At 39.0% G+C, this 12303-nt stretch overlaps 1 protein-coding gene across 2 annotated transcripts in view; it reads right to left on the minus strand.

Moving 5' to 3' along the window:
• Nucleotides 1-4897: 4897 nt before the first annotated feature.
• The window catches only part of ngef (neuronal guanine nucleotide exchange factor), a 53047-nt gene continuing 45641 nt past the window's right edge, over nt 4898-12303 (minus strand). For both annotated transcript variants that reach the window (XM_038693063.1, XM_038693064.1), the window contains 4 exons: nt 10181-10339; nt 6906-6985; nt 6712-6816; nt 4898-6566 (listed from right to left, as the gene is read on the minus strand). In XM_038693063.1, the coding sequence (XP_038548991.1) occupies nt 6325-6566; nt 6712-6816; nt 6906-6985; nt 10181-10339 (586 nt within the window). In that variant the 3' untranslated portion in view covers nt 4898-6324. The remainder of the gene's footprint in view (nt 6567-6711; nt 6817-6905; nt 6986-10180; nt 10340-12303) is intronic.

Genomic DNA, 12303 nt, shown 5'->3' on the forward strand with positions numbered 1-12303 from the left:
AAGTGCCCAATGTTATCGACACCATTGCACCTGAAAAAATCAAGACAATGTCTGGTAAGAGGAAAGCCCCATGGAGAAACTCTCATTTAGTTACGTAAATGTCATAAAACAGAATGCCGGAGAGCTGAACGCAGGTGGAGGAAAACAAAAAAGTAATGGTCCATCGAGACACTTACAAGGGGAAACTATCCACTTATAGGCTGGCACTGAAAAAAGCCAGAGTAATTTTTTTCTGAACTTATCAACAAAAATATTAATAATGCACATGTATAATTTTCCACTTTTGATAAACCCCAAAGTGAGTATAGCCGCTGAATTGCTCTACACCCAGTCATGCAATAACTTTGCCTGCTTTTTCTCAGAAAAAATAATAAAAAGAAATCAGCTCCTCCACTCCAAATCTGGTCTCAGTGACACCGGTGCATTTACACAAAACAAACTTACAAATCATGTCAAAGTTTAATCCAGTCAACCATAAAACACTAGAAGAAGTGATGGTCCATCTAAAACCCACTACATGTTGCCTTGATAGTCTTCCGACAAACTTTTTCAAAAGTGTCCTTAATTGTATTGCCACAGATTTACTGCAAATTGTTAACATGTCCCTCCTTTCAGGTGATTTTCTGAAGGCCATGAAAACTGCAGTTATTAAGCCTCTGCTAAAAAAGAACAATATTGACTCTTTGGTAATCAGTATTTATAGACCCGTTTCAAATCTACAGTTTCTATCCAAAATAATTGAAAAGATTGTTTTCTTACAATTAAATAGTTTTTTAACCTGTAATAACATTTTAGATATCTTCCAGTCTGGATTTCGTTCCCATCATAGCACAGAGACTGGTTTAATAAAGGTTTTAAATGAAATCCGTTTTAACCATGATTGTGGGAAAACAACAATTCTTGTTTTACTGGACCTGAGCACTGTGTTCGATATCGTAGACCATGACATACTCATAGATAAACTGGAAAAATATGTAGGTCTATGTCAAGTAAGTCCTATGTTAAAGATAGAGTCTACTGTATCCACTGTCACTAAGAGAATAAAAATGACGTGGAGTTTCCCAGGGGTCGATCCTCATGCATCTCCTGTTTAATTTGTACATGTTACCAATTGTCCAAATTTTCCAAAAAAACACCTCCTACAATAATTATGCAGATGACACTCAGATCTACATAGCACTATCAGCTGATGAATACGGGCCAATCAATTCACTAACCAAATGCATTGAAGAAATTAACAACTGGATGCACTGTAATTTCCTGCAGAAATAAACTCATTGTCTTCTGTGCCAAAGAGGAGAGACTTAAAGTTATTGCTCAACTCGAACCCCTTTCATTAATGACCACAACAAAGTAAAAAATCTCAGTATAATTATCGATTCAGAATTAAATTTTAACAGCCACATCAAAACCATTACAAAATCAGCCTACTATCACCTTAAAAAAATATCAAAAATCAAGAATCTAATGTTCAAGGAGGACCTTGAGAAACTCATACACGTATTTATCTTTAGTAGACTACATTATTGTTACAGTGTTTTCACAGGCCTCTCTAAAAGTTTGATAAAACAGCTTCAGCACATTCAGAATGCCGCAGCTGGAGTTTTAACCAGGACTACAAAATTTGATCACATCACTCCAATTTTGAGATCACTTCATTGGCTTCCAGTAAGTGAAAGAATCAAGTTTAAGGTTTTGTTGCTTGTTTATAAGGCACTCACTGGGCTAGGACCAGTTTACATAAATTACCTCCTTCAAAGGCATGAACCTGCTAGACCCCTCAGGTCTTCAGATGCTGGGCTGCTTGTAGTTCCCTTCTCAAGAACAAAACATGGAGAAGCAGTTTTACATTTTTATGCTCCTCATGCCTGGAACAAACTCCCAAAGCACCATAGACTAGCTAGCACCTTACAGTCTTTTATCTATCTTTTAGTCAGGTCTTAAAACATTCCTGTTCTCTGAGGCTTTTTAAACCTTTTAAATTTGTATTTATCTAATAAAGGTTTTTAGCCCAGTCCGATACATTTCTCTTTTAATCATTTAATTGTGTTTTAATATAAATTTTTACTTTTATTTTTAACTCTTGTTACAGTATTTACATTTTTTTTTTTATTCTCTTTCGCATATGTAATGCACTTTGACAGATAGATGTGTATTGTTTTAATCTTTACTTATCTATTGCACACTAATTATCTAGCTTCATATTATAAAGTAGGCTACCTCTGTATCTGTTTTTGTATCTTTGTGTCTGTAAAACACTTGAATGACTGTAGTGTTTGGAAGGTGCTATTTAAAAAAATTGCCTTGCCTAGGCTCCGGCCCCCCCCCCCCGCGACCCTGTACACAGGATAAGCGGTTGACGATGGATGGATGGATGGATGGATGCCTTGCCTTGCCTTGAAGAGTCCTGATTTACAACAGCCATTCATTCTCCAGACAGATGCATCTGAACTTGGGGTCGGGGCCGCTTTGGGAGAACCAGGTAATCTTCAGCCTGTGTTGTACATCAGCAGGAAACTCAACAAGAGAAAGAATGTGGAGAAAGAATGCCTGGCCATTAAGTGGGCGTTGGACTCTCTTCACTGTTACCTGCTGGGACGGTGATTCATTCTGGAGACAGACCACCGGGTGTTGACATGGCTCCAGAATATGAGGGACACAAATTCCAGGATAACACTGGTTTCTCGCCATGCAGCCTTTTGACTTTGACTTTGATGTTCTGTATTACTCCTAGCAGGTTGGACATATCAACTTCAGAACTGTCCCAGAAAACTCTTAACACATTGATGAAACCATGTTGTAAAACTTGTGAGTTTTTAGTTAATGACGTGGGGCAAAGTTCCACGCTTCGCCATGACACAGGAAGTTGTTGTTACTTGACTGTACATGCTCAGACCTATACCAAATTTTACATTTTTATTAAGAGTCCCGCCCTGAACACATGTACATGCTGACATTCACCAACAGTCATAGCACCACCTCCTGGCAAAAGCAAGTGACCTTTAAAGAAGCAGCCCCCTCCGTAAGTTTCACCTACATGTATGAAATTTCTGTGGCACATGTATCATGTCCAGACGTACCAAAAAGCCTCCTGGAGCGATGCTCTAAACCCAACAGGAAGTCAGCTATTTAGAATTTTATGGTCATTTTTGGATGATTTACACACTCCGTACTTTAATGAACACCTCCTAGGGATTTAGTCCAATGCACTGCAGAAAGAGCTAGGGGCAGTATCGCTTTCATTGTCTGCCATGACTGCATGACTACAAGAAACGAAGAAGCATTCAAGTGAGAAGCAGAAAGCAGCAGAGAAAGAGGCTAACAACATAACCATTAATTTTTTTTTTTTACAAGTTTTGTACGCTATTTCATCACTAAATACACTTTTGAGAAGTTTTGAGGGGAGAAATCAACTATGTAGATTTCGAATATTGGCAGTTTTCGAGGTTGAGAAGTTCCACAAGCGTCTGCGGGGTTAGTGTGTGAAGCCAGCCATAAAACTTAGGAGCACTTAATAAAAAATAAACAGAAGTAGTAGGAAAGGGGACTGTTGCTTTATTATTCTAATTCTTTTTTTATGCACCAATATACCAAAGAAAAAATATTGTAAATTAAAACCTACTTGGCAATAAACCTAATTGTGAGATTATTGTTTTGGCTGATAAAGCTTGGCTGTTATCTTGGAGCATTCCTGCCTTTCTATAGTTCTTTGCATTCTTGCTGGCTGGAGTAGCCTACTCTGTCTTGTCGTCTTCCCTATTTTCCCCCTGGCATTGATACTCGTATTCATTCTGAATAGTAAAACCTTGTTCACTTAATGGTAGCTAGTTAATCTGTGTGTTGGAGATCAGTAATTCACTTGAAAGAAATTTAATTAGTTAAATGGTTTAATTAGGGTTAGGGTTACAGGGTGACAAAAATAATTGTGACTAGTCGACTAATCTGTTAATCATTTTTTCGATTAGGAAAATAACCATTAGTTGCAGCCCTACTGATACTGGAAAGTCCCTGGTTGTCACGTTTGGCATACTTAAGCTCAGCTGGGACCCTATCATGACCTGTGGAAACCTGTATGATAGTACAAAATGCATGAAAATTCTGAGGCATGTCAACTGAGCTCCAGTAATGACACTGTGGCTGCGACACACCCCATGCAGGAATGTGCAGCCCGAACATCGCCGCTTGCCGCTTAATTTAAAATTAAATCTATAACACAATAAAATGTGATAAAACTGAAGAAGTCTGAATATTTTCTGAACCCATTGTATGATTCACCCATACCTTTTGCACAGGCCCAATGAAATTTGCGCCAGTTGTTGCACCAATAAAATAAGGCCCAAAGTGTCCAGTTCATAATAGATTTATGTTCCTCCTGTCGCTCTGGGTCTGTCGCTGTTTCCTCTTTTTACATTGCCAGGCCTTTGGACACACATTTTTGACACAGTAACTCTGTCAAAGATCCACCAGACACCCTGTATATCCAGCGGAGAAACCGAGCGGAGAAACCTCACTGGTTAGCTCCACTGACCCTCCTTGTCTCACACACGATGTAGCCACGCCTCCTACAGTCATTCCCTCACTCTGTTGCATTTTAAAAATATGCTTGGAGTGGGTTAATGGCTAATGGCACTCTCATAATTTGAGGGTGTAGTTACCCTTTAACTATAATTAAATGAGAATTGTGTGCCAACAGAATGCAGAACTGCAGTTCAGTCCTGAAACCTCATGTTTTAGTGTAGTTCTATCAATGCAAACATTTAGGAGAGGGGCTCCTTCCTGGCAAGTGTGAAGTTGCAGTGGAGTTTAAAGGAAAAAGAACAGCTATGCATGGGAATTTGTGTATTCCACATTGGAGAGAAAATAAACAAACAATTAAAATAATTAAGTCAGGCACATCTCTGATTAATCTTTTTTATGAATAATAATTTACATCTTACAAAATGAAATAATTATTTTAGTAATTATGTAAACACTGAATGTTTGCATTACTGTACACCATATTTAAAGACACACAGGCTTTACAATCATGCTGATCCAAAGTTAGGTTCATAGTGTTATACATTTTATACATTTACGACATATTGCAGATATTTGGTATTGAATTGCTATTACAGGATTTATCCCTTGTGTTTGTGTGTGTGTGTGTGCTCCTGTTAAATTGACAATTTTAAAATGATATGCCACACAAAATCTATCTTTTGAGTATTAAACACTGAAGGGCTTAGTAGATGGCTGTTGGTGTATAGCTACAGTCAGCTTGTGTTCATGAGAAAAAGAAAAAAGTTTGTGGTGGCTGGGCCTCACTGATTACTGTACTAAACCACTCCTTTCTAACTTTAGTCGATGATTTTGATTGATCAGATTTTATGGAGACAATATTAGCTGTAGCTACAGCTTACTGTAGCGTTAGCAACAAGTAAAGGAGTTTCCTGATGGACAGATAGACCTCACAGTGACCTCATTGGGAGCTGAAGCAGAGTTGCCGTAAGACATCAGAGGGAAAACTAATATATTTACCTTTCCTTCATAACCATAAAAGCACTTTCCATGAGACAGATTGAATAACCTCAAGCTCTAGCACAACAATGGCGCTTGGTGTTGTATTGATGAAAAGGTTTGGACAGTGGGGGGCATGTGTTTTCAGTATTCAAAACAATTTTTAATGATTCTGCACAGCACAGGGCTCACTGGATGTATATTAGATGAGTAGGCTATACGTTTTAGTGTGTGACCTGATCGGCTGCTGTCTTTCCTTAAATTTAAGTATTCTCAAGGTAAAAAGGGCCCATTAAAAATCTATGCACTGGGACCCATCCTTAGTAGCAGATGCCACTGATTTTTTTGGATGGACTGACACTTTTGTAGCCAAGCGGACTACTGATACTGTTCTACATAATAGAGCAACCTTTATAGCCACCTATCAAGTCTGGCTATAGTCAGTGTTTCACACTGATAAGATACATTTCTGGTGGAGTATCACTTTGGCTGATTCACTCATTTGAATATTCATATACACAAACTTTTTAAACAATCATTAGTGATTTTCATACAATACTATTTTATGTATTTATTTTATTAGGACACTTCACTGTTTGTATTGGGATTGTGTGGTACACATGTGTTGAAAGGTATTTTACAATAAAACAACAGTTATAAAACTTGCTCCTGCAGCTGAGGGATATTTACAGTACCTTTACAAGAACGTTTAGGGTTCTTGCCATCCCCACACATAGCTCCTAACCAAACAGAGACCACCATGTATCTTGACTATTTTTCTCTAAGTGCATATGGCCCTGAATGGTGACATTCATCACTGTTACAGATTCACTGCTTTACTTCACTGCCCTCCCCCCCCCACAAATTAGAAACCTTTGGGGTACGTCTCCCCACCCTTAAACCAATCTTGGCACTAGTTTGCAGGCCTCCTCCACTTTCCTGGGCCTGCTGGATCTTGAAGGCCTCCCTTAGGTTCTGAGCTCGGACCTCCTTGCTCTGGATCTCTTCTACTACTCGACAAGGGAACCAGCCCCTTTCCCCGTCATGGAGCCTTTCACCCATCATCCAGCCTGGAATAAAACAGACACAGAAAAACCAGAGGTAGCATGAAGATGAAAGAGAACATTTCAGAAAACAAAGACTAGAAATGTTTAATTGTTTATTTAGTGATAGTGCCTCAAAAGGGATTTAAAACAGATTTATGCCTCTACACACCATTGTCTGTTCTCTCTAGGAGGTTCAAAACATCAGCCATCTCAATGGAGAGTTCATCAGGCTCTTGAGATGAGTATGACTGAATACACTGCACCTGTGGAGAGTCTGATACATATCACAGATATGAGTTCATATCTCCACATCTGTATTTTGACAATTGTACTTAGTTTTGTTGTTGTGATATTTTGTCTCACCTGCTTGATGGGCATTAGTAGACGTAAAGCGTGTGCGCCGGTTAGGAGTGAGAGCACACATCCATCGAAGCTTATCACTCCTGTCCACAGGATGCCATTGATTAGTAAACAGTTAAAGGTAAATACATTTATTTATAACCTGAGTTGTTATTTGGTTTGTTCATCGTTCTGTATTTTTCTTAAGACCCATTAAAGAACCAAAATAAACAATGAAGTGATTCTACTAACACATTTTCTCTAAAGAATCCTCCAGAGTTGGTCGTTTTAGCCGGAGTTTCTAAAACCACAATTAACAAATTGCAATATGTTCAGAACTCTGCCGCCCGAATCCTGATGGGAACCAGGAAATGTGACCATATTACTCTTGTTTTGAAGTCCTTACACTGGCTCCCGGTCAGGTTCCATGTCGATTTCAAGATCATGATGTTGACATACAAGGCATTACATGGCTTGGCTCCACAATACTTATCTGGCTTATTAATCCCTTATACCCCAAATCGCAGACTGCGCTCCTCACAGTATAACCTCTTAACTGTCCCACTAATGCACCTCAAATCTATGGGTGACAGGGCTTTCTCTGTTTATGCTCCTGTTTATGCTCCTTCACTTTCCTCCTGAACTCAGGGAAGCCCAGACTCTTGGCATTTTCAAAGCTCTTCTCAAGACACACTTTTTTAAACTTGCATTTGACTGCTGATGTCTATTTATGATTGTTTTATAGTTATTTTTATTATCAATGTTGTTGATTTTTGTTCTTATTTATTTTTATTTGCTGTATTTTTCTGTGGACTGATTTTATGTTCAGCGCTTTGAGAAGCTGCTTTTAAAGGTGCTCTATAAAATAAAGTTTATTATTATTATTATCACAAATTACTGTGAGATCAGTTGTAACACCAGCGTATGCCGTGATAGTAAGCAAGTGCACTTCGGGCCGTGAGTTTAATTTAATTTCTCATCCAGTTCTGTGTCTGTAAGACGTTCTGACTGTATCAGCCAGGAAATAACGCAGGCTAATGCACACACAGAATTTGAAAAGTATGTACACGCTGAAATATCCACATGTATAAAACCAGGCATACGACAGGTCCTGCACACCTTTCCTTTATACATCTCAATCAACGTGAAATTGAGCACACATGCAAGAGCCAAATACTCAACCTTGGTTCCTCCCATAAATTACTAGGCAAATGACCATAAATACGCCAACGTCACCTCCTAAGGTCCGCATAACAACAGCTAATCTAAAAGAGAAAATACACCGAGTGTGAGATTGAGATGATGAAGTGGAGCCAAAAAAGAAATATTTTGATAGTTTGAACAGAGTGGCAGATTTTCACAAAGGTAGTCAATGCAGCCGGCTCAGAGACTGTACAAAGAAATAAAGAAAACATTGTCTGGCATAAAAGTGGATGTCAAAAAAAGACGAGTTTCTCTGATACAGAAATCGAGGTGTTTGTGAGGTTGAAGTTAAAAAACACACATTGTTTGATGCGGCTTGTTCAGAAACAAAAGATAATTCTGCGACTACAGAATTATAATATTCACAAAAGGGGCTTGGATGAAATAGCAAACATTATATATTTTTGATCACATCAAAGACACACCTGTTTGCTCATTCCTGCTACTAAGAGCCGGCTGCCAGAAACCCCACAGTGGTTACAGTCTACATGTACAGTATTAACCGAGATGGCGCTCTTCCATCGGGTTGATCTGTCTAATGCTGGACCAGTTCAGCACACAGATTCAGCTCTCGTCAATTTAAATTTACGTATTTGCTAACCATCCTGAGGCAGGAAATCATGGTCCCTCATTGACACTCTCTAATTCTTCTATTTGCGAGGTCCTCTGCAGTGTAGTGCAGTGTAATGCTGCATTACGCACGAGTGTCACGCAGTATTTATATGTTTACAGCACTCATAGTGAGTACTTCACACCTTACCAAAATGATCGCTTCAGTCAGTGGTATCTTCCACCCTGAAATATAATGTGAAGATGGAGATTTGACAGGTACTGTGGCTCAGGAGGTAGAGTGGGTTGCTCCCGATGGCTGTTCTATCGGTGTATAAATGTGTGTGAATGGTAGTTTGAATGTTTAAGACCTAGGCTCAGTGTTGAATGAGTTAATGTGATGTAGTGTAACAGCACTAGAAAGGCGCATACAGAGCATTTACATGTTGGTTTTATTATGTCTGGCCTGAATTTATGATGAGGACTTATGGTGAGGTTGGAATGTAGCGATTGTGCGAGAGCTGTCACTGGCTTTATTTCCAGACATTGCTAATTCACACAGTCAGGTGCAGTGCAGGTGGTGAAGATGTGCAGGTAGGTGAGAAGGCAGATCTATTTGTTCGGCTGACACCACTTTCTGTTCACTGCAGCGATTTTACAATCAAAAACTAAACTGGAGACTAAATGGTGATATACGCACAGAAGATATTATAAAAAAACTATTGATGCTCTGTTCTGCAAATCTTTAATGCTTTTAAATGTTATCTTGGATTTTTTGGATGATGATAATTCCATCAGTTAGCCAAGTTAAAGTCTGAAAAGGACTCGGTAGCTTTGTTTACATGTAACTGCCTGACATTATCCTGGCTTTATGCCGGCAGTTAAACAGCTGTAGTTCTCCACAACTGACACTTTATTATGTTTTTTGTAGACTAGCCAACTTCAAAGACAGAAACTGGAGTGGAAATATTAGGCCTATTTTAAAACATTTGGTGAGTTTCAGTACTTTGGAGTTTACTGACAGAGCCAGTTATACATCAGATGCGTGAGTTAAAACCAGCATACGTTACCTTTTTGTGCATAGGAAGCGTTTCTACATGAGGCCCCAGGAGTTTGTAACTGAATTAAAGTTAATTAATTTATCACTGAGGGGAAAAGGTACCACAAGCACATTTAAAGAGGTTGCTTCCCCAAACAGAAGACACAAAAGAGGAGGGAAGACTAAATCATGTGTCCGCAGCAGGGATTTTATTAAATGAGAAAAATAGATCTACATGAGAAACATATTTAAAAGCAAAAGCTGCAGAATGCCTGAGAGCTATTCTATCATGTTTTTATATTTTGAATTTTCACCTGCAGTATGAATTTTGTGTTTCCCTATTATATATATTTCCTCTATAAATTGATGCAGAAGTTTTTACTAAAATGCAGGAAATTAAGTGTTTAATGTTCACCTAGGGCTCTGACACTCTCAGGGCAAGCCCCGCCCTTACCCACCTCTTATTAGCAACCACTCATCCTAAGCTGATTCTGCTTCAGATACTCACATACTGGAGGTCTTGAGCATGTAGCTGACTGGACGCTCCTCTTGGTTTTCAAGTAGTTTAAGATTAAAGACATTGGCCAGTAGTTGGCCCTGGTCTTCAAGATCTTCAGTCCTCAACATAGCCCGTGTGCATGAATCAAGAACCTGGAACTTGTCCCCACTGATAACAAGTAAACTGAATTAATATTGCATGCTTTCAGTGCAAAAATTAACTGATGTGCATAAACACAAACAACAGTACACTTAGCTAAAACAAGTGAATAGTGAAGTGATGAAGTGATCAAATACATCAGTCCTTCAATAAATCCTACTTATATAAAGATTATAAAAGAGAGGTGTTGTTCAACTGTATCGGCATTTTGTGGTGCTGTTGAATTTTATTTTGTTATTGACAAGTGTTTGTATTATTTTGTCCACCCCATTTATATCATTGAGGGTAGGGTAAATAACAGAAACAACTCTCTGTATAATGCAATATAACTCAACAGCACCACAAACTGCATCCTCCAGTAGGATCATAATGTTGCATGTCACATTTTCAACAACAACACTAGACCTGCAAGCAGGTATTAATGGGGTTCAAGCCACCCAGCGCAAGCCGCACCCAGCAAACCCGCAAATCTGAAAAGAGTGACACCTAGTGGCTGACTGTTGCCTAAATTTGCACAGAGCCTCACTGGGACATGGTAATAAGCGGGGTGGAAATATATCAAATATTAATTGATAAAAAAGGAGGTGATGAAAATGGATGTGAATTGAAAAATAAAAGGGTTAAAACGGATGTGAAATGAAAAATAGAGTGATTTGATTAAAACAGTAATGATAGAAACATCCATCGTCAACCGCTTATCCTGCGTACAGGTTTGCTGGAGCCAATCCCAGCTGACATCGGGCGCAAGGCAGGGTACACCCTGGACAGGTCGCCAGTCCATCGCAGGGCCACACATAGACGAACAACCACTCACGCTCACACCTAAGGACAATTTAGGGAAACCAATCAACCTAGCCTGCATGTCTTTGGATGGTGGGAGGAAACCAGAGAGAACCCATGCTGACACGGGGAGAACACGCAAACTCCACACAGAAAGGCCGGGGCAACTGGGGTTTGAACCCACGACCTTCTTGCTGTGAGGCAACAGTGCTAACCACCGAAGCACCGTGCCGCCCAGAATTAAAACATAACCATTTTTATTCATTAATCATCATTCACAACCCAAAATTAGCATTCATCATTTAAAGCAGGGAGCCTCAAGTGTTAAAGTAACAAAAAGTTGATAATAAAATGGAGGTGATGAAAATGCATGTGAACTGAAATACAGAGTGGTTAAATTTAACGTGAATTGAAATCTAAAGTAATAAATTGTCAGCTGATGTGATAAACTTCATTTACCTTTCATCGTTCACAGCACCCTGCTGTCATTCATCGTTCTCCGCATGTAATTTTTGTTACTTCCTGCTGAAACTGTCAATCACAAACCACTCCCCCCGACGAACTGATCGAGGTTTTGGCTCCCAACTTGTCATCCTCTGAGCACGTGCTGGAGCTGGAGCGAGCCCAGCTGACCGGAGGAATATTATGCCGTGCTCTGCTGTTAATTGTACAACAGACTGAAGCCACTGCTCCAGTTGCTTTGGTGAGTGAAATTGTAGTATTTTATTTATGTGTTAGCAGGTATGAATGCCAATTTTGGGTTGTGAATGATGATTAATGAATAAAAATGGTTATGTTTTAATTCTATCATTACTGTTTTAATCAAATCGACTTAATTAATCAAATCACTTCAATATTTATCACTATTTTCACATTATCACATCTTTTTTAACCCTTTTATTTTTCAATTCACATCCATTTTCATCACCTCCTTTTTTATCAGTTAATTGTTATTATTTCCACCCCTCATATGGTAAAAGTACTGGCACAAGTTTATCGTAAATCGCATGAGGCTATATGGAGATGTCACTTCGTGTTTTGACCAGAACTTGCAGGAAGTTGTTCCTATATAAATAAGCACATTTTTTGGACTATCAAAATGATTTTAATAACTTTTAATCATTGAGTCTCTGTGCAAAGATTTGTGCAGATCGAACTCACCGCAAGGAGTTGGAAAAAGCAGGTTTCAAGGT

Source organism: Micropterus salmoides, unplaced genomic scaffold (assembly GCF_014851395.1).
Source record: "Micropterus salmoides isolate LMB-PRFRI ecotype aquatic unplaced genomic scaffold, ASM1485139v1 Ms_hic_scaffold_3, whole genome shotgun sequence".
NCBI lineage: Eukaryota > Metazoa > Chordata > Actinopteri > Centrarchiformes > Centrarchidae > Micropterus > Micropterus salmoides.